Here is a 26,012-nt window from a genome sequence, read left to right as displayed (position 1 = left end):
TGTATGTCTTATTCTACCCATTACATTTTTATCCCACTCTTCCTCTAAGGAACTCGGGTAGTACACATAAGGTCTCTTCTGCCCATTCCCCTCCCCCCCACATAACTATCCTGTGAAGCAGGCTCATATTGAGTCAGGTTCACCCAGTTAAGTCTCATAGTTAAACAAGGATTTGAACTCAAGTTTCTACAACCAAGTACCACTCAAAACACTGCAGCATATGGGCTCTTATTTTGAGTTTTCCACAATTGCTTGTTTTTAAGTTGCCTAAATGGCTTCTTTTATTATGTTTTGCTTATGGCCATTATCAGTATTTGTGACTATGAACAGCCTTCAACAGTAAGTTCTTAGCATTCTGGTTAAACATCTTTAACACAAATTAGCTGCACATGATAGAGTGTTATAACCCACACCAGATACTTGACAGAAACAGGCCATTTCATGCAGTCATCACATTTGTAAAGGTTACCTTATCCATGTCCAAAGTTGTTTTGATCATCTCTTGAAACTTGAAGAAATCGGAGAATAACTCATTAAGCGGAGATATGAATACTGCTTGCAATAGCTTATCATGTTTGCCTGTCAAAAACAAGACATACAGAAATGTAAGACATGCCAAGTCAGAACAAAGATGTGCCTAACCTAGCAATCTTTCTCTAGTGGTCAACAGCCAGATGGCTCAGGAAACTTGCAAGCAAATTAGCATTTTTATAACTCTTTTAAGTGTGATCCCTCCCCACTGGAGACCCCTAATAGCCTTACTCCCAACATCCATTCCTGAGAGTTGACCAATCCTTGGGAAAGGTTTGGGATATGGGGGGTGGGGTAATGTCAAATCTTTCTCCCCAGTTACAGCACCCAGTGCTGCATACCATCCATTTGTAAGGGTCCCATGACCCTCAGGAATGGCTCTTATGGGAGCTTTGGATTCTAGCAAGAGGAGGAAAAGCAGCAAAGATCCCTACCGTGAACTAGAAAGCAGAGACAAACCTACTCCAAGAATAGAGATTTAGTTTTAAGTTATGCATATCAAATCACTGGCAGACATTTCCCCCATGAATTTACCTCTACATCTATGGGTGATCACAAATGACAATTTACCATGCAGTAATGTATGAGTGTTCGCGTAACCACTTGGTAGGTCATCCCGCCAAGTCATGGAGAGAACTTAACCACTGTCATGCTTACTCAGAGACCCCGATCAGTTATGGCATTCTTGCTTCCACTTAAGTCATAATGTAATCATGGTTACAAGTTAACATGATGCAAGTCAAAAACCTCTGCGATATATAATTATAGCTTGCAACATCAAAACACTTCAGATCACATTTTGTATTACTGAAAATAATAATCTTATCTCTAGTGGGTACATCTGCAGAGTCATGAACAGCAAATTAAGATGCATTCACGTGAACAAATGAAAATTACTGTTAACATCTCTATGGGTTATTCAGGAACAAGGACCTCTCTTATAGATACTCACACACTTTACATGGAGAGCTATATATTCCGCATTTCTCACACAAAAGGTGTATGAGGTTAAGTCAAGTCATGCAAACCTATTCTAGAATTATTCTGCCATGCTTTCTAGCTTAGTAGTAGCACCCCTAAAAACTAAATGGCAGAGGCTAGTAAAATAGCCTCCGCTAGTAAAATCATGAACAATTTGGAAATAAGCACATGACATCTTCTTCTAAGACTGCTGTATCCTATCACTTTTCTTTTTAACTATTCAGCTCGGCTGCCAGAGAACATCACAAAACGTGAATCTTCTCTTGATATTCAAAGTGGAATATGAGTACAGACAGATAAAAAAAATCCTAAGCACACTCAATAAGTAATTAAGGAAGCCCTTCATGCCACAAGGCAGAACTAACCATTCAATTGATTTCCCATGCAAAGTAATCATTCAAAACATATTAGCTAGTTTCAATCACACCTACTTCAACCATTCTCTTTCATGATGTTAATTCTTTAAAAACATATTCCTCTTCCTGAATAGAAAATGTGTATGGTCTCACCCTTGTGTGCTTTGGAGGAAGGCATGCTTAAAGTGCCATAAGTAAATGGAAGACAAAGAGCATGATCCTCCCCCTCCAACCATGGGGACCCCAACTGAGTACAGGTTAAAGCTTTCCCTGTATAGCTAAACTCCCATTACCCGGAAAACGAGCAAACAAGGCAGTGAGAACAAGCCCACCCTTCCCCCTGATAATCAGGCTCTCTTTCTGAAGGAAGGAATGGGGGAGGATTGGGAGAGTACTCAAGCACACACCCACACACCCCGTACAAGGGCAGGAAAGTTTATTGCTCATTTTCCCAATCTGACACATTTGGCTCCTGAAGCCAATTGTGAAACAAAACCATTTGTTGAGGCTGGCCAAAAAGAAATTTACTGCCCCCCGCCCCCAGGGTTGTCAACTCTGGGTTGGAAATACCTAGATATTTTTGAGGTGGGGCCTGAGGAAGAAGGGGAGGGACTTCAATGGGGTATAATGCCATAGTGGCAACTTTCTCCAGGGGAACTGATCTTTGTGGCCTGGAGAACAGTTGTAATTCCAGGAGATCTGGCAACCCTATGCCACCCATACAAGATCCTGTCTCTAGTTCCCGCCCCCCCGTAAGAACAGAAACCCACCAAGAAGGGGGAGGGAAGAAATAGAGAGAATCTTCCTGACCATGATGGGCACGTAGAAAAAATGAGTTATTAGTTTATAAAGATTTTCAGACCAATGAGGCTCTTTGCTTCTTCAAAATAAACACAGACATATGCATGTCTAAATCTTCTGCTCCAAAACTCTGTGTTCATTTTGTTTGTTTTAAGAATATCTTTCTAAAAATGTAATCTGACTGTCATGCTCTACCCTGTCAAGAGAGGTGAGTGGAATCCAGTCTTCAGGCACGGATGGCAAACATAGTACAAATAAATGAAAATACCAATGGATGTCTCAGGCTGTCAAATTAAAAGAGGGATTTTATCAGAAGTTCCCATTTAATTTTCTCAACTACTGGTAGATTTGGTTCAGAAGCATACATTTGCAGAGGTCAGCAAAGTTCACCCTTTTTGTTCGCTTAATGAGCAAGACATATCTTGATGCTTAGCACTGGTTGAAAAATGACAACCTTAAACTGCCCAGCCTGCAAAGATATGCTATTTTTTAAGGGGAGGGAAAATGTCCATTTTGCTCATGCTGCCAGAGAAAAGTTATCTGAATGTCTTCAAAAAACTGAGGACGTCTAACAGCGTGCTTCACAAATTAGTACTGTGGAAGCAACACTTTCTGCTTGTTTGGTTTTTTAATGTTAAAAGTCTTAGGAAATGAAGCAGCCACTCCCTACCAGCCAAGACTACACAGGCCAAACAAAAGACAAGGCAGAGGGCATCAGGGCCATAGTAAGGTCTGAGGGCTTGGTTTATATACATCCAAGTGAGGCCCATCATACTTTCAGAAAGATGGCTGATGATTATCCTGTTGATTATCAATAGGATCAATACATTCCTAATAGGAGTCCCGGAACTGAACAGACCCAGATATTCCAAAACAAGAAAGGAAATTTTGCTGAGGATCACTGTGCTGGTGATTTTGCCACAGTTCGCCCAGGTTCAAATCCCCACTCAGCCATGGAGCTTCCCGGGAGGCATTCTCCCAGCTTCATCTACCTCACATGATGGGAAAAAAATGTTCCTCACGGTTCCTTGGCGAGGATGGGAGCGCACAGGAAGAACTGACTTCTTGAACTTGGCACCCCCAGCTCCGTCTGGGGCCTGCCCAAGCAACACAGTTGAGGCCACAATTGCTGTGAGGATAAAGGAGCAACCTTCCCCCCGCCCCCCGTGCCAGTTGTTGGCAACCAGACAAACTGGGTTGGCAACTAAGATGAAGCAGGATGATCAGGGTAGAAATGCGGGGAAACACACACACACACACACACACTTATCATTCACTGGAATGCTGTAAAAAAGAGCAAGAGTCCAGTAGCACCTTAAAGACTAACAAAATTTCTGGCAGGATATGAGCTGTCGTGAGCCACAGCTCACTTCTTCAGAGACTGGAATACTGTGGTGCTCATTACAGACAAATGTTGGCATCATGATTCACTACATCCTGGAATGCCATATAATGGGTCTACAAGTAACAGTTGGTGGTGGCAATCAGAATACGGACAAAATGTCAGTGGCAATAAATTGGGCTATCTCCAGGTGATTAAGTCAATCCTAACTGCCTACCTTCCCTTCTACGCACACAACCTCTATTTCAAACTGCTTGGAACAATCTCTTGTTGATTGGTGCTTTGAGCACCTCAGCAGCACTGGTTGGTACTGAGGTTGCTGGCTCCCTGCTGCCACTACACACACACACACACACAGCAGGTGGAGTCTAGCTGCTGTTGAGCAGAAGAGGAGCAGCGTAGCTGTACAAATGGAGGCCCTTCTGAGTGGGGTGCAAGGGCACACAGCCTTTTCCAAAGCAAAAGCACATGCTTGGAAAACACACCCCAACTAGCAGCAAGTGAGGAACTACAAGCACATGGACCAAACACAACCTCCTACAGATGTTTCCCATTCTCAGAGCACAGGTAATGGAGCAGCCTTCCTGCCTTCTTATTGTTCTCTTCTGCACGTTTTCATGGTGCTTTACATGTAGCCCTCAATTTGAACACATGAAGCCGCCTTTACTGAATTGGTTCACTGGTTTATCAAAGTCAGCATTGTCTATTCCGACTGGCAGAACCTCTTCGGGATCTCAGGCAGAGGGCTTTCACGTCACCTAACTGCTTGATCCTTTTACCTGGAGATGCCAGGGATTGAACATGGGATCTTCTGCATGCAAAGAAGATACGCTACTCAGCCATGGCCCCCTGCCCGATAAAGCCCAGTGTGATCCAACCAAAGCCCTGCTCATTCTTCCTCCTCTTGTGCCTGCTTGTGAGGCAAGAGCAGGCTAAGATCTGGGAGAGCTCTGGGCTCAACCCGTTCAACTCTCTTCTCACCTCTTCCTCCACCACTGTGATAACTAGCTATCACTCAGCCATTCCTCCCTTCCACTCCGTGATGCTACAAGGCATGACAAAGAACTACTATTAGAATGCTGGTAGGAGGAATAGGACTATTGTTCTTTTATCTTTTATGTCCTCAGTGTTTACCTATTTGCCTTTCTTGGCTGTTGTTTATTAAAGCCTTAACTTTCCCAATTTTTCTTCCTTCAAACAAACCCAGTCACCCCTTGTGTTTTTGAAAAAGAAAAGTTTTTAAATCACTCTGCATTTTTAAAATTTCCCTTTCAAAAATGTCTATACAATCACCTTCAAATTTTACTGCATTCAAGACTGAATGCAGTAAGACTGAATCTTTGTTCGCAACAGACTCGCCTACTATTGAAAATGACATTTTAGCTCTCCAGAATTATCTGAAATTACTCTAGATCCTTTGAAGTCACATCCTGAAATTTAATGAAGAAGGCCAAGTATACAGGCCTCAGAAAATTGCTTGTATTTAACATCTCTTTTTTTTGGTTCAACACATCTTTGTGAATCTGCCTCTTCAGCAATTATCATCTTCAAGCTCCAGTATCATAGATAAATGCTTGGATTCATGTTTGAGATTAGCTGGAAGTTTTTTTACAGCAATTTACTCAACCCTTGTAGATGAAAAACAGTGCAAGAGTTGTGCACCTACATGAACTTTGTTTGCTATTTTCATTTTGAAAATACGTTGAACCATTTCTTCTTTTTTCTTAACTACAGGACTAGCATGGGGTAATAGGCAGAGAATCAGAGTTGGAAGGGACCACCAGGGTCATCTAGTCCAGCCCCCTGCCCAATGCAGGAAATTAACAACTACCTCCCCCCCACATCCCCTGTGACCCCAACCCTCCCCCCACCATGCAGAATCCCACAATCAAAGCACTCCCGACAGATGGCCATCCAGCCTCTGCTTAAAGACCTCCAAAGACGGGGACTCCACTACCCTCCGAGGCAGCACATTCCACCATCGAACAGCCCTCACCATCAGAAAGTTCTTCCTAATGTTTAGGTGGAATCACTTTTCTATTAGTTTAAATCCATTACTCCGTGTCCTAGCAACAGAGAACAAGCTAGTACCTGAGTTGGGCTGAGAGGCACTGAAGTTACAATGTTTTAAATTCAAAAACTTTAATTTACTTAGAGTAATCCTGTGCACATAAACCTGTAACTAAGCCCTACAGACTAGTGTTTTTCAGAATAAAACTGCACAGGATTGCGCTATTAATCCAAGAACCAGTTCTCTGTGTAGCGCTTTTGATACAAATTTATATCTTTGATACTGCAGATTGTGACTGGCTACACCTACCAGGAATGCCACGGTTGTGACCAAAAAAAAAAAAAGGAGATGGTGGTTTTGGTTGCAACTCAATAGTGGCTAACAAGCATAGTCACATATTAGGAAAGAAGCCTCACACACATTTCTGTGTGTCAAATGAGAACAACATTCTTCAACAAGACTGTTACAATGGTGAACAACCAGGTATTTGGTTTATTTTTTAGATTTTAGCAATAGCTACCCACATTTTTCAGTCTCTCTCTCTCTGCAGCCATGAGGACTAAAAACGTGTGCTTACATTTTTGTTGTTGTTTCTCGGGATTCTGCAGAAACGAGACTGTAAATTTTAGTTCAGGCCATGGCTACTAATCACCAAGGCAGCTGCTTAGTAGACCTATCCTGTTGAAAAGCAAGTTATAAATAACAAAACAAAAATTAAAAAAGCAGAATCTTAGATCTCCCTGCATGGGCGCTCATTAAACAGAATGTTTTGATACACTATTGGGAAGTAGAGACAGATAAAAACAGAATTATTATTATTAGTTTCCGCAGTGCTTTCCAGGGCACAAAATACTTTTTCAGTTTGCTTTGTTTATCTCCTGAAGCCCTGGACCCAAAGAATGACACGAGTTCGGCTCACACAGTGGTGCTCTTATGCCTCTCAAAGAGTAGGATGAATGATTATCATAGGGAGGCCAGAAAAGATGAGCTCCTGTAGGTATCAGAGGATTCCCTGCATTTTTGCATTGAAGGAACTATCTGCTACTTGTACTTGGGGCACCATCATCCTATGAGGCAGATTAGGCTGTGAAAGACAGTAGCGAGTGTCACATTCTCACACTGAGTCTGCATTCTCACATACACGTTGCATGTTTGATTGCATGTGAAGAGCATGTTTCCTCTTCCTGCCACCACCCCAAGATATAAATCCCAGCCTCTCCACAAACCAGTGCCTTGGGGAGCCCTGGTAATGCTGCCTCTGAGCACATGCAAAGGGCAAGAGCTTCCAACTACCTTAGCTCTCCCTGTGAATGCGTCCTTTAGTGTGTAGGAGCGGTCTTAGTACGTGCATGAGATTTATGGCGGAGTCTGCTTTCTCAAACATAAAAAAGCTTTATTACAAAATATTATGAAGATGGTGATGAGGAAGACGGACGCTGATACATGAAGCTCACCTCAACCGAGCACAGCAGGTGACCCTTATCAGCTAGTTTTACAGCCTCATAAGATCTGCCTGGACGTCCTCAGATATAATGGACGCATATTCCTCCTTGGAATACAAAGCTCCACGCTGTACGGCACTTGAGAACTTTATTTGGCAGCAGAATTAGACACCTGGGCTTGAAATTGATAGCCAAGCGGCCAGAGACCAAGAGGCCCACCCCTCTATGGTTTCGATTACCAAGGAGGAGACGACTCAGCCATCAGGTAAAGGAAGTCAAAAAGGGCAAGAGTCCAGCAGCACCTTAAAGACTAAGAAAAATATTTTCTGGTAGGGTATGAGCTTTCGTGAGCCACAGCTCACTTCTTCAGATACAGCTAGAATGTGAATCCATCAGTCTTTAAGTAGAGGAACAGTATGTAAATGTGAATAGCAGGCTTGATTGGATTAGGTGTGATATGCAAGAGTCTGTGATGTCCAGGGGAGAGATGGGTGTGGAGAAATCAGCATTGGTAATGGGCCATGAATGCAAGGTCTTTATTCAGCCCAGGTAAATGGATTGACTTTAAAATATTGTCGAAGGCTTTCACGGTCAGAGTTCATTGGTTCTTGTAGGTTATCCGGGCTGTGTAACCGTGTGACACTGAGAGACACTGTCCTTCAGTGTTACTACTCTGAAGATGCCTGCCACAGTTGCTGGCGAAACGTCAGGAAAGAAAATTCCAAGACCACGGTTACACAGCCCGGATAACTACAAGAAGCATTGACTTTAGTTTGAATATCAACTGTAATTCAGCAGTTTCTCTTTCCAATCTCCCTTTAAAATTCCTTTGTAAGAGAACTGCTCTCCTTAAATCTGCAACAGAATGTCCTGGAAGGTTGAAATGTTCACCCACTGGTTTTTGAATATTGTGGTTTCTGATGTCAGACTTATGTCCATTTAATCAGACTTATGTCCATTTAATCTTTGTCTAAGAGACTGACCTGTTTGTCCAATGTAGATTGTGGAAGGGCATTGCTGGCATGTGATGGCATAAATCACATTAGAAGATGAGCAGGAATATGAACCTGAGATAGTATGGCTGACATTGGTGGGTCCAGAGATGGTGTTCCTAGAATCTATATGAGGGCAAAGTTGGCACCTTGGTTTGTTGCAGGCCTTGGTGCCAGAGTCCATGTCCTGCTGGTTACCTTCAGATGGATCAAGTACATCCCCCATCCCAGCATCTCCAGAATGGGTTTCCTTGTGTCAGATCTGAGCTGACCCTTCCTCTGCTCTCCTCTCACATCACATCTCTCAGCATCCCACTTCCCTCAAACAAAGGAAGAGTTCAGCTTTTAACCCTTCTGCCTGCTGAGGTAAAAACTCTCCCCCCATCAAGAGTCACATTTCTCTCTCAAGTGGGCATCCCTCCATCATGCCAGGAGGACCTTCCTGACATGTACCATCTGAGGTTTACGATGCTCACCCATCAGCCAAATGGCGGGCTTTCAGGCTGAACCAGTCCCCTGCTTCTCACGACTGTCTCCATTTGGGAAAATAAGCAGTTTGCCATGGGTTGAGGAAATCCAGATGATAACAAAGAGGGCCACAGCAACATATGACACCCAGCTTTTAAGCATATGCTCTACCTATTGGACTACTCACACTCAATGTATGTTTCCCAGTTAATGTTGCAGAGTTAATCAGCCTTCCCATTTTTTTATTTTTAATATTAGATCCCTGGGGGGGAAGTGGTAAAATTTCAAATTGTTTTCAGCTGGTCTTTCAACACTGCCTCTCAGTAGTTCACAGATCTTGTTGTTAACAGATTCAGTACAGAAGGACTTCATTATGATAAGCCTTTTCCCACTGACTGCCACTGGCCTGGATGGAAAAGCATGAATCAGAACACAGGACAAGCTGAACTTGACCTTACTAATGGGGTGGGGGCTCAAGACAGGACTTGCAGGTTTGAAAAGTGCTATTCTGCCTTGAGATCAAAGGTCAGTATAATCCGCTTTACCTATTGACAAAGGGTCAGGATACCTTCTTGAATGTTTTATTCCAAAATAAGATCAGCCACGAGAAGAGAGATGTTAAGGTCATTTTCACCCCTTTCTGAATACAGATATATTGCCAATGAACGTGGCATACCAATGCATAAAGCACTTCAACAGCCCGCTCTGCATCATCAGCTAAACCAGCCTCTTAAAAAGGAGGCTCTCTACCTTTACCGATGGCCTCTTGAAAGCTTTGTAGGAATGGTGCTAATTAGAGAACAAATCCAGGATGATGGTGTGGAAGGTGGATGGTTAGAAGAGTAGAGGCTTTAGAAAAGATGGACCCGCAGAGCTAGCAGAAAGCCTCATCTTTCAAGCAGAGTTCAGCAGAAACAGTAGAAGGCTTCCCTGGAAGGCAACAGCCAAGGGAAAAAAAGGAGGAAAGGAAACTGCATACGGGAAGCTCAAACGTGGATTGTCACCCTGCAGAGGTTCTGTTTGCCACCTGACCATTGCCCCCCTCCCACCACAGACAAAGCATAGAGTCCCTTGGAGGGAGATAAATAAGATCTGGATGTGTGCAGATTTTGATCTTTTGGCAAAGGAGAGAAGCCAAAACATCTCACCAAGGAGCAAGAGAAGATTAGTTCCCAAAAATCAGGTAATGAGAAAGAAACAGCCACCAAGACTACCAGGGCCAAGGCTCCGGGGAATAGAAGTGGAAGTGAAGCAGGAACAGGCAGGGGCAAATGAAGAGATGTAGCACGAGAGCTGCAGGCAGCAGTGATGCTAGACAGACAGGCTGTTGCTGTCCAGTCAGAGCTGCTGGAAAGAAAGCAAGTCCTGCAGGTTTCAGCTTTATGACCATCTCATACTCAGCTCAGAGAATCAGGAATATTTTGACAAAACCTATTAAGCATTTTTTGCTGCCTTCATGTACAGAAATATGCATATTTCCCAGTACCACCCTTGACCACTTATACATCCACTCAATATATGTTCAACTGAGAAATCTGTTAATTCTCAAAGTGCTTGTTCCTTGATAAACCTAGAGTAATAGCCAACTGGCCTCTGAAGGCATTTGAAATTCCAGAGTGACTGGCCAGGGCCAGTCAAAGTTGCCTTACATTTCACACACACACACAAAAGGATGAATTTAGCTAGAACCAGATCTAATTATCCAGGAGATTTTGGGAAGATGTTGCTAACCTCCACCTCTGGAATGAAGTATCCACCTGCTATTTAAGCAGGCGACAGCCATCAGGGACATCATATCATCTTCCCTCATCCTGATGACTGTCCTACCCTGACAGCATAGAAGATCTAGGTTGTAGCTCCGGTCAGCGTCCCTTTGATCCAAAATTGATTTAACTACCAGAATGTTTGTTTCCACACTCTTTAAACACTCAGTTTCCTTCTTGTTGCATTAGACAAGAAAAATCTTACACTGGGGAAAGTTACACCCTCCTCTGGCACTCCAAGCCGCACCTGGAGCTCTTAAATTGATGAATTGAATGGGGAGGGAAATGAGCTGCCCTTGGGAAGTACAGAAATGAACCAGGCTCCAAGCGGCTGGATTCCAATGCATGCAGTCCCGCAGGCTCAAGAAACTGACTACCACTAGACTTAAAACACGGGGAAGGAAGCATTACCTTCATATTTCTCCAGTGCCTTCACCACATTTGGAATCAGATTAACAGCCTGGTATATCTTGTAACAGTCCTGCAGAGTGGCAGATTTCCTTAGAAATTTTTTTGCCAGCCGATTGAAGTCTGGGAAGCGACGAAGGTGGTCCTCTTGAAGAGACTGACGTAGTTCCGCATCATCTACAAAGGCCTCCACCAAATTTAGCCTAGAGAAGTTGAAAAACAGAAAATCAACTCAAGCAGGCAAGGCTTTTTAATAACCTCAGGAGCTTCCACAGTTTTTTTTAAAAGGAAGAACTAAAGGTTTTTATCTTGCATCAACACGCATCTCCACAATGGTAGCTGGGGTGGGAAATCAGAGTAAGAAAAAGCCAACATTAAAGATCCTGAAAGATTGCTGCCAGTTGCTTAATGGTTTGCTTTTCCATTACCTGTAATGTTTATGATTATAGAAATAATCAAAGAGAGAATCAGAAAATTCAGTAATGCTTCCCTGGATATCAGATTCCATTTCTCCAAGTAATAACACTTAGCATTGACAGGAGCATTTAGAGTGCTTAAGGAACTTGTCTCTCAATAATCTCTTTGCATCCACCATGGAACATTTTTGCATGCAATGCATGCTTTACCGTGGGGCATGACTGTTCTCAGCAACATCATCTTCCCACTGGGAGACAACCCAAGCAGCCACATTTCCTCAATTTATTCTTACTGATTCATGATCATTAAGATCCATAACATTTTCTGGTGCTGCCCTCCTCTCTTTTTCTGTTTCCTTTCAAATTTAAGTGCTTTAGTATGTCTAGCCATTGAAACATTTAATAAGGCACAATCAAAAAGGATCGACAGCAGTACATCCTTCCCCAATGGGTGCACCCATTCTTCCTGCCATAAGGCAGTGGATGCCCCATTATGCATTTTTGTACACCTAGGGACATTTTATTGTCCCTTCTCAAATTGAGAACATCACCAGCCCCCAACAGACAACATCATTCAGAGGCTAGGGGAACAAGCATGACCTCAGTAGCTGAGGAGTAAACTGGGACTCCATAGCAAATAGCATTCCTGGATCACAAAACCAGTGTGGTGTAGTGATTAGAGTGTCATGCTAGAATCTAGGAGACCCAGGTTCAATTCCCTACTTTACCATGTGATCTTGGGTCAATCACTCTTGCTCAGCCTAACCTATCTTAAATTATGGTTGTTCAGAAGATAAAATGGAAGAGGGAGATGATGATGTAAGTAGCTTTGGATCCCCCAGTGGGGGGAAACCAGGATATGAATACATAAAAAATAAACCCTGAAGCCTGCAAAGCAAGCCACTACTCTTTGCTGGCCTTCAAAGGCCTGTCAGTTGCTGGCTTTTGAACTTTATTGATGCTCATGTGTGGAGCATACTCAGTAGGCTGGTTCTGTGTAGAATCTCCACCTTTTCTCAGTATTTCTGTCCTTCCCTCCTGCTGGAGGAGGAAGATGCCCAGAGATTTTTCTATCAGGTGCCAAAATGCCACCCCATGCTTCAGAACTATGCACCCCAGTTAAACTATGCACCCAATGATCTTCCCTGGAATCTGAAAAACAAGTACTAGAAAATTTCTTTCTTTCTTTCTTTCTTTCTTTCTTTCTTTCTTTCTTTCTTTCTTTCTTTCTTTCTTTCTTTCTTTCTTGCAGTGTTTGTCATTATGAAGCAATTGACGTAAAACATTCCTAAAATGCTCATAAAGCAATGAGAATTCTACAGCAGTATGACAAATGAGTTTTACACATAGTGGATTATATTTCCTCCAAAATATAATATATTCTCTGAACCTCCACCAGAGAATTGTTTTGCTTCTATTGTTGCAATAATTTCTTAACATTAAAATTCCATCTCCTGCTCCTGTAGCAAAGCTGAACATTCCATCTTTTATGGTTTCTCTCCTCATAAAGGAAACTATTCCATACTACCTTACATTCTGGTGTGCTTATGCTAGGAAGAAAAAAATTACCCTCAACTTTGATGGCAACACAGGCACAGAGGGCTGAGATTTGCCACCAGTTCAGTGCACAGCTGTCTTGTTAAATTATACTCACATGTAAGCAGGTGGTTTCTAAGGAGGGCAGTCTGACAAATGCTTCTGAAATACAGACCTTTTAGTGTGCCTTTATTACAAGCCTGCCCGTGATCTACAATTAAGCACAGAGGCCCTGCTCTACATGAACAGAGATGAGACAGGTGGGGGTTCATGGAACCGGGCTTTTTTGGCCATGGCCCCCAGTCTGTGCTATTCTCTACCACATGAGGTTCACTGGGTCCCTACCCTTTTGGCTTTGTGGAACCTTGTGAAAATGATTTTATTCCAGAAAACATCAAATGCTTTTAATCTCTGAAACTATCTGGCCTTCTATTCTAAATTGCAGACAACTGATTTTATGACTAATGCTTTATACCTTATCTCAGCTGCGTTTTGAAGTATGATTGCTACTTTTAATGACTGCTTTTACTCCACCGCTGGCTGCCGTTTCAGATTTTAAAATCAATTTTCTAATGTTTTAATTTAATGTTATGAGTTGCTTCTCTGCACCTTTTTCTAACTTGCTCATCCTACCTTCCCCTGTGTACTTCCTAACGCATCTTGGAAGAGAGGGAGAGAGTAGCAAGACAAACTCGCCTGTCTTTCCATATCACCAGTAGATGGTCTGGGACCAGGATATCTGAAGAACCAACTCCTGCCATATGCATCTCCCCCAAAACAGAGGTGACCTTCACTGTGGACCAGTCGGCCACCAGAAGTGCACTGCATGGCTACATGACAGGGCTTTTTCTACAGGGGTCCTGAGGCTCCAGGACAACCTCTACCAGAAGAGGTCTGCCTTGCTCCCTCCATGTTAACTTGTGCTGAAAAACAGACAACTGGACTCTTTAAGAAGGTAATTTGGAAGCTGAATTGTGGGTGCCTTTGATCTGTATTTGACTTTGTGCACAGGCTTGATATCTGTATTTGTATTCTGCAGGCTTTTTGATTACTTGTTTTTATACTGCAGATCCCTTTGGACAGGAGGGCAGGATATAAATGCTTTTAATAATGGCAGCCAATGGTCTCTGAAAATTTATTTGCAGAGCTGTATTTATTACTAAAGGGGCAAACATCAACAGGGGGAAATTAAGGGCACAAACTAAAATGAGGGAACACCAGACAGCAGCATTGCTGAGAAACAGGGAGAAGATGCAGGAGGTTATTGTGAATCACAACTAAATACAGCATCAACATGATGCTGCTGCTAAAAAAGGAAAGTGACATTTCAGATGCATGAGAAGAAGCATCTTATTCTAAGACACTTTCAGCAGTTGCTGAGTGGTGGTCAGGGCTCTGCTGGAATAACGTTCGGTTCCCTGCACTTAGGGACAATCCCAACTACTGTAGAAGACAGGAAGAAAAACAAGGCAAACTGAAAGTCTAGAAGGAAGGATAGAAGAGCCCCTCTTGGAAGGAAATGAAGATGGGGAGGGGATCAGTTGTCTTGAAGAGAGAGAAGCATTTATGGCCTATTCACAACAGCAGCTGTTGCCACATCCATTTGCCAACTGAAGATACACTTCACACATTCCGTGAAATGGGTTCTAGTGCAACGCTTATGACACTATAAATCTGTCTTTAAGATGGCACAAAACTTCCCCCTTCATTTTGGTAACACAGCACCTTTCTAATTTAACAGCTGTGAAGGGGAAGGAACTTGTCCTAGTTTCGCGTGAATTGAACACAATATAATTTGCTGACAAAATCTAATTCAGCAGTTTCACAATGGAGCTTCTCTTTGAGCCCCTTTTGTTGAAATATGGTAACTTAGAGGTCAATGATAGAGTGAGTGTCCCAGAAGACTGATAGATCTTCTCACCGACTTTTGTGTGTGTCAGATACGAGTCACGAGTTTCTAGACCAGAGCAGGCAACCTTATTGGCCCAAATACTGGGGGGGAAATGCAACGGGTACTTGTCGTGTGCTGGCAAACTAAATGCCAGGGGTTGCCTACCCCAACAAGCGAGAAACTTTCCAGCACCTGCCCGCCATTGGATTATTAACCAAGGTTTAAATATTCACAGTACTGATGGTTTTCTGTAGCTGTTTTTGACATTGTAACCTGCTTTGAGTCCACGACTAAGCAGAGAAAAGTGGGTTAAAAATGTCCCAAATAAAACAGCAAACGGCTGTTGAACAGTGCAATAAATAACTGAATTACTCCACTGGGCTTCTGCAGCCTCACCTTTCCTGCTAAAGCAAAGCAAATCAGCTGGCTATGTTTCATTTGAAATGCTGCTCCAGATTAGCCCAATTCTCATCTATATTCATTATGTTAGCCAGTAGATGAACTGCAGGTCTGTTTTCTTACTAAAAACATTGTTGCAACAGAGAACAGAATACAAGAATGCATATTTGGCTCCGAGTGACCTAAGCTGCTGCCCTTGAGACTTACTCAGAACTGCCAGGAAAAACAGCTCTCTCACAGTCTTTCCCCTACAACAGACTCGAGAAGCAAAAGGATTGTTAAAAATGCAATGGTACATCTATTTTTTTTTACAAGGTGACCCCCCAAAAAATCAGAGACTTTCCTCGGCAACTAAAACCACTTAAAAGCAATGATCAACAAGCTCAAAAACATCCTGAGATTTTTTTAAAAGTTACTACTCCCCTGTTCCTGGAGATAAAGCCTCTGAAGATGCAGCAGCTCAAAATATAAGTCTGTACAAAGGTTTAATTGTGATAATCATGTGCCAATACAGCATTAAAACGGAGTTGCAAATCTCTAGTTCCTAAGAGTTCAAGATGTCTTACCCTCAAAGTATTAAAAGCCTCTCAAGTTTTTTTTTTTTGGGGGGGGGGACGGGGAGTGGGAGAGAATCTAGCACAGCTACTGATGAATTACACAGCAGGGGAGTTCACTAACAGAAGCAGGCAGTACTACACCTGCCACAGTAAGGGCCAGAGCCAGTTTTCTGCTCATGCAAAGCAGTTTTGTCAGTGAAACATAAGTTTCCTCCCTCCCTCCCCCCATTGCAGCCCACTGATCTCTCCAAAATGCTGTGCTGGGGCGACAGGGGACCCTGAGGAACAATACGAGAGGCAAACTGGGGGTCTGCATCAGGAAAAGGGAATAGTTAGAAATGACCCCATCCCCTCCATTAGAAGAAATTTTAATCTGGATCCAGCCCTAAGTAATCCCACTTTCCTCGGAAGCTCCTCTGTCTCAGGGCCTAAGAAGACATGACATTTTCTATGTGTACACTTAACATGTACATGCTACAGTCATGTCTGCCTAGTTAGACCTGATGTCACTGCTGAAAGCGTATAAGCCAGGCAAAGCGCTCCCATCTTCACAGAGCACAGTCATTCTCTTCCCTTTCCTGCTCCCCAGACCCCCCGCTGTACTAAACTTCATTGGGTTGGGCAGGGTGTTAAGGGGCTGGGTGGGGGGCAAGGAGGAGACAAGACCAGGAAGGACAGAGGGTGCACAGGCTGCGTTCCCCCCACCCCACCCTGTCTTGTAGCATGGGGAGGGTGCTATGGGCAGGACTACAGAAGCAACAGACGGCAAACGAGAAGACAACAGTGTTCCTCCTCAGCAAGAGCATCTTTTGCTGCTCTGCCAGCACCCCCCCTGGCCTCCCCTTGTCCCACCATGTTATGAGGCAGGTTTGGGGAGAAGCAGTTTATTAAAATGGTCCGTGACCAGTAAAAGGGGAAAAGCAGACCATGTGCCGCCCACCCTTCCTTCCCTGTTCACGCCTCTCCTCTCCCCAGACCCAGACTCATTGGGTAGCCCAATGAACACTGGCATGGCATTGGTGTAGTCTTGGATGCTCACCAAGGAGAGAGGAAAGGGAAGAGGATAATACGCTTGGCAAAGACAGGAGCATCGGCACCGTCTCAGCTTCTACCTGGCCGCTTTGGAAGGTGGACTCTATGGCATTATATCCTATTGACGTCCCACCCCTCCCTACCCCTACTCCTCAGGCTCCACCCCCAAAATCTCCAGGAATTTCCCCAATCTGAAGCTGGCAACCCTAGCAATGGGTCTAGGTCTCACATAATGTATGGGAATTCAGTCATTGCTGCTATAATTTCATTCATTTCTCCGCCCAACCTCAAAACCACAATTCCCTCTCACAGGAGCTCAATTTTACCCCTAGCTCATGACATCCAAAGCAGACCTGTGGAGAAACTTGACACCTTACAACCTCCTTATTAATGCATATTAGATTCCTTTTTTGCTTAAAGTCTAAACCATCAGGTCAGGTGAAGGTAAGAGAACACTCAATGCCAACATACCTATAACAGCTCGTAATTACTGGAAGCCAATAATCTCTGCTCACAACCTATGATCTGTTATAAATTGCTCACGAAAGGGTGAAAGTACAATTCTGAATCTGGCAGCACAGAAGAACCCCCCCCCCCAACTGCAAGTGTGACTTCCACAGCAAGTTTACAATAAGCCAAGTAGGCAGTGCTGCACATAATGGCTGGGAATTAAGGCCAGCCCACATTTGTGGACCTCTCTCTGTTTATAAACTTTAGAGCACTCTCAGCACTCTGATTTACAGACAGGGTCTTAATAAGTATGGTGTGACTGTACAAGAGCAGCAGTAGATTCTGCACTTCAAAAGGAAAATGAACAAACAATGGTTGGGGGGCAGGGGGGAATAAATGATTTCAAGAACCCTCCCCCACTGAAATTTATCCACTGGGATTCTATAAACTCTCAGAGTTTCGGGCGATCTATTTCCCTACCTCACTCTGTTTCTCCCCAATCTAACTGATCAGAAGGCTGATGGTTTTTCATATTCTGTGCAACCTGGAACACGGTCAGTTCTCATTAAACCATTGTTTGTGTGTGGGTTTGTGTGTGGGCACATTCTTATCAATATGCAAAGTAATATTCTTCTGCACCATGAGAGTGTCATCCCCACCCCCAAGTACATAAGAGTTTCTACAACATCTATGAGTATCCTAATTTTTCAGGCTTTCATGACTGGCAAAGGACACACATTTTACTATGAGGCAGAGTAAATAAGTAACTATGATGATGGAAGAGCATCAATTCTTTACCAGAGAAGCTTGACTAGTCTTAGCAAGGGAGAAAATACTTGAATAAGGATGAAGGTCTTCAACAAGAAGATTAGGGCTAGTTCAGATATCACATTTCTTGGCCCTCAAGTAGCTCCCACTTGTTATTCAAGGTCAGAACTCTCAGAGCATTACATGTAATATCTGAACCCTTATTTTGAATATTCAGATTGGGCCCTTGCGGATTGTACAATGGGATGCCTAGAAGGGGACACAAAGGCACTGGAGGCAGGTGGAGCTTTCCCTACCACTTACAGCTAGGCATTGCAATTGCAACTGTTTCCAAGGAAAAAGGCATGAGGCTGTGGCTCTCATGAACATAGAGGCTGTGGCTCTCATGAACATAGAGCCACCATTCAGGTCAGGTCAAGTTCTGTCTTAGTTCAGCATGTTGTTTCCCTGTAGCAACCAACCAGATACCTTCAAGGAGGCAGCAAAGCTCACCACTGTTGTCCCATGCACGCAAACACACTCCAGCAACTGATGTTCAGACACATTGCTGTTGGCTGGATTTGGGAAAGCAATTCCAAAAACCTGAAGAAATACTGCCTCAGAAGATAATGTAATACATGTTCATTGTTCTCATTTGCTAAAAAGTAAAATATCGTTATACACTTTTCTTTTGTGTAAACTGACTTCTATTTTGGCAGAACAGTCCCAAGGGGTGAATGTATACAAGTGGCCAGCAGTTAATTTATCTGTAACCCAGCATCACTTCAATTTCACATTCCCTTAAAGTCAATATGCTAAGTGGTTACGAGTGGGTGGTTAAATGTTATGTAGATGTCTCATTTTTACAATGATAATTCTTGGTGTGGGGAACACCAAGATACCCCTTGGTGGCTATAAAATAATGTCAATGAACATACGCTTTACATGTGGGAACCATACAGCTGCCTAGTGAATTGTTTATTAGTATGCCACTGAGAAGCTGAGGCAGAGCTTTATCTCAGAATGTGTCTGGCCGAAGCTTTCCAGAGAAGCATTAGTTATGGACAGAACGTTTGCTTCCTCCTGTGTTAAAAGCCTGGTGTCACAGCTTACCCATCAACCTGGCTTACAGTTTTTAAAAGGTACCCATTTTCTTCCAACAGGTTTTGCCTAAAGCACAGCTACATTGATTCTGAAAGCTTGTTTTGCTTTTGTGTTTCTTCACCCAAGGAAGAGCAGTAAAAATATCTCAATGAATTCCGTGACACGGAGCTCCTGTAACGTAAAGACTGAGGCCTAGCTTGTCACAGACCAGAGATAAGATGGGAAGCCTCTGTCAGATCTGCACCACTTCACAATGCTCACATGATTGAATCCCTTTACCCCAGAAATTTAGTCTTTAAGGTGCTACTGGACTCCTACTCTTTTCTACTGCTAGTGACAGACTAACATGGCTACCCATGGTGATTTTTCTCTGGTATGTAGTTTCCTGTGGGGGGAGGGAGGGATATAGTTGTATTACCTCTCAGCCTTTCAACAGTATAGAAGCAAAAAATAGACTGCGAGGTGTGGGGAGGCTTATGGGACTGAGGAGATCGGACTTCAAATCCCTAGTTGGCCACAGTGCCCTTTGGATGACTTAAGCAGGTCTCACACTCTCTCAGAAAGCAGTTGAGAAAATAAAATGTACGCCTTACCACACTCCTCGAAGAGTGTGATACATAAATAATAAATAAAGAAATAATACTGGATTACCAAGATAATGTGAATTGTTTGAGGAAGTGTTACTGGTCTTTCTGCTACTCAGACAAAAAACTGAAGGTCAAAGATTATTAATTTTTATAACACTTTTTGGTACAGAATCATCTTTCAGAACAGCCTTGAGAGGCAGGAAAGGCTAATACAAGACTGCTTCCTGAGCAGCTTCCTCATTCCCATCCCCCAGACTCCAAAGCCTAGCAATGCACGTGTGTGTAAAGTGTCATCAAGTTGCAGCCGACATATGGCAACCTAGTAGGGTTTTCAAGGCAAGAGACTCAGAAGTGGTTTGCTATTGCCTTCCTCTGCACAGCGACCCTGCTATTCCTTGCTGGTCTCCCATCCAAATACTAACCAGGGCTGACTGCTTTAGTTTCTGAAATCTCGTGAGATCAGGCTAGCCTGGGACATGCAGGTCAAGCTTTGCCAAAAAAAAAAGGGGGGGGGTTGAAAATCAGGTGTGTGTTTTGAGACAGTGTTACTAAATACCAGTTGCCACCTGGGAGATCCAGTCTACTCACACAGAGAGAATCTTTGCTTACCTGTGCTCAAATGTCATGAGCAGAGGAAATGAGATAGCTGATTAAGTGAGCAGCGCACGGGGTTATGCACAGCTCTGCCCCTATGTTATGGGGTGCCATCACCAGAGACAACTGTCCTGCCACATGAAAAGACACATTCAAGCAACAGCAAAAATGAATCGAGAACCACCAAGCTCAATGCAGAATTACCAGCTATGTGTCGTGGCCCCAACAGGTGTGCAGGAAAACCCAGAAGACTTCAGAAATCCCTGATGGGCTGCGATCAGCTTGCTAGACCATATGCTATGCAGGCAATGGTTGAACCTAAACTATCCATTTGCAAATTAATCCTATCCACTGTGCCACTGTTACAAACTTTCTTCTAGCAGGCTCTGACCGAGGTCATGCCTTCATCACAGCAAGGCCTCTAACAGTGCATCAGACAGGATGTGTTCAAGCAGAAGTCGATGTATTTTTCCTTGGGCTTTTGGAGACATTCACAGATCTTCCCACACAAAGTCTACTTGTAAGCCCACATGCTGTCCGCAAAAGGCTTTGGTACCTACTGACATTGGTGGGGGATCTCTTCTGAATATGAACTCTTTAGCCTTCAGCAAGATGTCACTACTGCCTTTCCACATCCCAATTCAGTTAGCATTCCCTAGAGTTTTGCCATATGTTAAAGGGAGAAATGGCAAGAAATCCCTTTCTTTCAGTAGTGAATCTCTGTGGTGTAAACAGACTTGAAAAGTTTAGCGAGCAATCTTCTATATACCCCAATGGAAAATGGGAGCATTACTAGACAGGGCCTTGCCCACATCATTCAGTTTCACCCTCTGGTACCTTAATGGCCAATTACAGACAACCATTTACATCTTCTTACCACACCTAGTAATTGAGTCACCTACAGTTTCCACACAGTGCACATATGAGACAAATGTTACCACTTCCCCAGTTTCCACAGCGAGATGTGGCTTTGGGGTATACCACTCCTCAGCACCTGACAAGCCACTCCAGATAACCAAATTTACCACTTTGGTGTAAGCCTGCCTACTTATTCATTTTCCTTTGTTATCTGCCTCTCTCATTGAGACTCAAGCCAGATTACAGAATGAACACCATTATAGTACACACAACACCGTAATGAAAGTGGATTACATTAACAGAGAACAATGAAATAAAAACATTATAATACATCCAATGCATAATGCAATGGGGGAGGCTGCCTAAATTTTCTCACAGACAATTAAAATTGAATTCCTATGCCCTTTATAAAAATGCCATCCTCCATCATTCCGTTCTATACATTCTGCAAAATTATAATAGTGTGGGAGCCTTCCTGACCTTATCACAACATTGTTAATTTCCCTCTTGATCAACCATCATCGGTAACTGCAGATGCAAGTAAGCTGCAGGGTAGGCACAGAAAACCCCCATGTTAAAACACTCCATTTCTAAGCCCTTCCTTTAAAAAGAATGAGATACAAAACTGAAACCATTCTTTACAACTACAAGATGCCACGGGGGTCGGCTAACAGCACAGCCCAAGTTACAGAATCCATTATATTTGCAAGCAACAAAAATAAATAAATAAATAAACAGACATAATTTATTTACGGCTACAATGCCCCCTAGAGACATTCTACTACATTGGGACCTTTTTCCCTCATAGATCATCACTTTTTTATTTTGTCAACATATTTCCTGTATTGTGGCCTGGCAAAGACCCTAAATGCGGTGTAAGCTATAAAAGCTGTAAACAATTAAAATACAATAATACTAACAAGGAGACCATAAAATTAGATCAGAACTAGCACAGAATTCACACAGCCAGAACTCAATTTCCTGGGATTCCAGTGGAGTTGTGGTACCTTAAAAACCAGCTGCATAAAAGCATTTTTGTTGTTGTTGGTTTTATCCCACCCTTTCTCCAAGGAAGCTCAAGGCAGCATCCATTTTTCTTCAAGCCATCATTTTGCCCTAACCACCCTGCAAGTCAGGAGCCCCCTAAATGTGTGTGTTGGGGGGGGGGGTGATGTGGTGGTCCAAACCTTATTTTGGGGTACAGAAGGTATGCAGCTGTTCCAGTTCCTTAATCAAATCTTCTTCATAATACAAGGTTGTGGGTGGCAACCCAAATAGTAGCTCATAGTGCCAGAACCATTGTTTGGAACAGGCACCATTGTATGTCTTCTTGCAGGGGACATTCTCCGAAGTGTGGGAATGTGTGATTTGGGAAGGTCCAAAGATTGTTTTGGAGTGCAGCTTTGCCCCAGTTTCTGCATGTGCATTTGTCCAAGGAGCACCCCACTTTGGATCAATTAGTACAAGAACTGGGCTTTGGATCAGGAATCGGTCCAGTTGGGAGGGCAGAGTCCCTTGATTGTGGGGGTGTATGGTATGTGGTGGTCCAAACCTTATTTTGGGGTTCAGAGCTTTTAAATTGTCCTCAATATTTGTCACTGGATTCACGAATAAAGAACTGGGAACCAACTTCAGCCTCCTAAATTAGATTAAGCTGCAAGACCAAAACTTTCCTGGGAGAAAATGGGGCATATTTCCAAGCAGACCTTCTTAAGATTGCTCCCCTAGTCTTTCAGATCCTACTCCGACACTCTAACCAGACAAATCACCCTTCCAGAAAATCACTAGTAAATCCAGCTACCTGCCAGAGGAATTTCTGGCACAGCAAACCGAAGCGCCTTAGCCACATAAACACACAGAGGTGCACTAAATGTCATGAAACAACCCTCTTTTTGCTTTCTGACTCCCCAGCGAAGCACTCAATTTAAGCTGAACTGGGGTTTTGTCATTTGAAGGACTAAGGCTGTAAATCAAGATTACTATTTTTAAAACAAACACTTGCTGAATTGAAGCCTTGCTTTTCCACTTACCGTGCTCAATACACTATCAAGTTCGGGGTCATAAAGCAAAGCTTCATTTCACTAGTTTAAACTTCATTTTACAATACATAAAGTTAAGAAAGTAAATATTAAGGCAACAAGGACATCAGGCGTCTAGCACAGCCTTGATACTGGACAGCAGCAAAAATTAAAATATCTTGCCTACTGAACACACAGATATTTCTTTGCCCAACAGAAGAGAAAGAAGGTACAACTCTCAGGAGACAGAATTCTTAAAAAGAAGGCTTGAAACACCACCCACCCCACAACGAGGAGAAAACTGCCCTTCAGGCTAACCAGGGGTTGCCTCACTTAACACCCAAAATGTTTGCCAGCTTCCTCAGCATTCTCTGCACCAGTTCCCTAAGCTTCCTACCTTCAGCATGCTAACACAGAATGCACCCACACAATGAAATTGCAAGCCTTGCAGGTACTGAAAAGCATCTTTATTGCCTCACACTTCCAGAGTGGTGTAGTGGTTAGGAGTGGTGGTTTGGAGCGGTGGAGTCTGATCTGGAGAACCTGATTTGATTCCCCCCTCCTACACATGAAGCCAGCTGGGTGACCTTGGGCTAGTCACAGCTCTCTCAGCCCCACCTACCTCACAGGGTGTCTATTGTGGGAGGGGAAGGGAAGGTGATTGTAAGCCGGTTTGTGTCTCCCTTAAGTGGTAGAGAAAGTCGGCATATAAAAACCAACCCTCCTTCTTCTTCAGCCTGAAGCAACTCAAGTAATCATCCTCTGTACTGCAAGCTGGCATAATGGCTGAGGGAACAGCATGACTACATCCCTGTCTTTGGCCTGGGTCATACAGTGAATTCAGATAGGGCAGCTACGTATGAACAGTTCATGTTCATCCCCATGTTCATCCCCAATGAGAAGATGGTGTAGTGGTTACAGTGTCGGACTAGGATTTGAAAGCAGCAGAAAACATAACCTTGGGGGAAAGCAAGTGGGATTCAAGAAAAACCACTGGGGAGTGCCATTTTTTAAAAGAAAGCCTCAAGCATATTGTAGGAATAATGCAAATGAAGAGACTCTGCACCAGGAAGAGGTAATGCAAGCCACTGCTAATGCGCATAGAAATCGCTCACTGATTAAGGAAAAAAGGTTTGCTTACAATATGCCAAAGACCCTCCTTGCAGTCTTATGTAAATGAATACAACAGATATAGCTCTTGGAGATTCTATACTGAGGTCCTTGAAACATGAGGCAAGCATCTAAGATACCAGCTACTGGTGGGCATTTCTCGCTCTCTAATCACACAGTTACAACAGTATTTCACAATAGACAAATTCTAAACATCAAAGGAAGAACAAGGATGTTTCTCTGTATTTTTTGTTGTTTACCTTTCCTCTATTCTGTTCTTGTCCATCAGAGGCTGTTTGATCCACTGGTTCACAAGCCTCTGTCCTTGAGGTGTTTTGCACTTATTTAACAGTCCTATCAGAGACTGTGTGCCATGGGCATTTTCTGAAGAACTCTGACGAAAGAAAAAGTTATGACAGTCAATGTAAACTCTAGCATCCTCTAAACATTGCTGACCTTTTTCTTTCTAACTTGTTTAGAAGCAAGGAGGGAGGGGGGAAAGCTGCCAGAAACAGCATGATACTTTTTGTGTATTCTTTCATTTCACAAATCAGTACATGGCAGACAGGCATGAGAGATAGTGTGGGACAGTGGTTAGAGTGTTGCCCTAGGATCTGGGAGACTCAGGCTGAAATCCCCACTCTTGCATGGAAGCTTGCAGGGTGACCCTTGGGCTAGGCACACACTCTCAGCCTAACCTACCTCACAAGGTTGTTGTGATGACAAAATGGAGGAGCAGATAACAGTGTAAGTTACTTAGGGTCCCCACTGGGGACAAAGATGGAGCACAAATGAAGGGAATAAATAAAGAAACTTCTGAGCCTAACTCTCCAGAAGCAAATAAAGAAAGGAGGCATCTCGGAAGATTCAACAGGCCAGTAGAAAGAAGGGCTGTGTTGGGGCAGGGAGATGAGAACAGGGGGGTGAGTTCTCGCCCAATTCATATCGGCTAGTTATATAACATGATTTTGCATAATCAGGCCCTCTATGGACAAGGAGTTAAATCATTAACACAATATGTCGTTATTTCCTTGATGTGGTAGTTTAAAATGCTGCATACTCTCTCTCTTACATAAACATATATATATACACACACAAACATAAAGCAATCCCTTTGCATCCTTCTAAAGGCTTCTATACACATTTGCTAACTTAAAATATTTTATGTGGGAGGGCGAAAGTCTACTGAACAGAATCTGCATATTCTTGTATTTACATAATAAATGCCAAGATGGTTCTGATAGTTCTATCAGCCATCACAAACCGTTTATGTTTTACATCATTTATAGTCCATCTTGGATTCAAAACAGATTATAGAGAGTGAGTCAATACAACTGACAGGATCGGGCATTCAGTAAACACTTTAATAGGATTAGGGTTGTAGAACCAATCAGAAATCTAAAAACAGGACTAAAGCAAAGCATAAATCTTAACATGACACATTAAATGATTCAAAAATTACATAGCAGAATTCTAGTTTCAGTAAGCTAAACACAGTCGTATAGACTACAGTCCCTAATAATTTATCTATATAACTTTGTGAATCATTTAGTATAGTGCGACTCTACTGCCTGTGTAGAAAAGCTCTCTTGAATAATTCACAATTGACGGATACTTC

The 26,012-nt window shown here is 43.1% G+C and overlaps 1 protein-coding gene across 1 annotated transcript in view; it reads right to left on the bottom strand.

Annotated features, from left to right (window-relative positions):
- MSH2 (mutS homolog 2) overlaps positions 1-26,012 on the bottom strand; it is an 89,849-nt gene that overhangs the window by 42,464 nt on the left and 21,373 nt on the right. The window contains exons 6-8 of the mRNA XM_056852537.1: positions 24,655-24,788; positions 11,099-11,298; positions 470-579 (exon numbers count right to left, since the gene is read on the bottom strand). Of these exons, the coding sequence (XP_056708515.1) occupies positions 470-579; positions 11,099-11,298; positions 24,655-24,788 (444 nt within the window). The remainder of the gene's footprint in view (positions 1-469; positions 580-11,098; positions 11,299-24,654; positions 24,789-26,012) is intronic.

Source organism: Euleptes europaea, chromosome 7 (genome assembly GCF_029931775.1).
Source record: "Euleptes europaea isolate rEulEur1 chromosome 7, rEulEur1.hap1, whole genome shotgun sequence".
Taxonomy (NCBI): Eukaryota; Metazoa; Chordata; class Lepidosauria; order Squamata; family Sphaerodactylidae; genus Euleptes; species Euleptes europaea.
The sequence above is the reverse complement of the archived record's forward strand: the minus strand, read 5'-3'. Positions and strand labels throughout refer to the sequence as shown.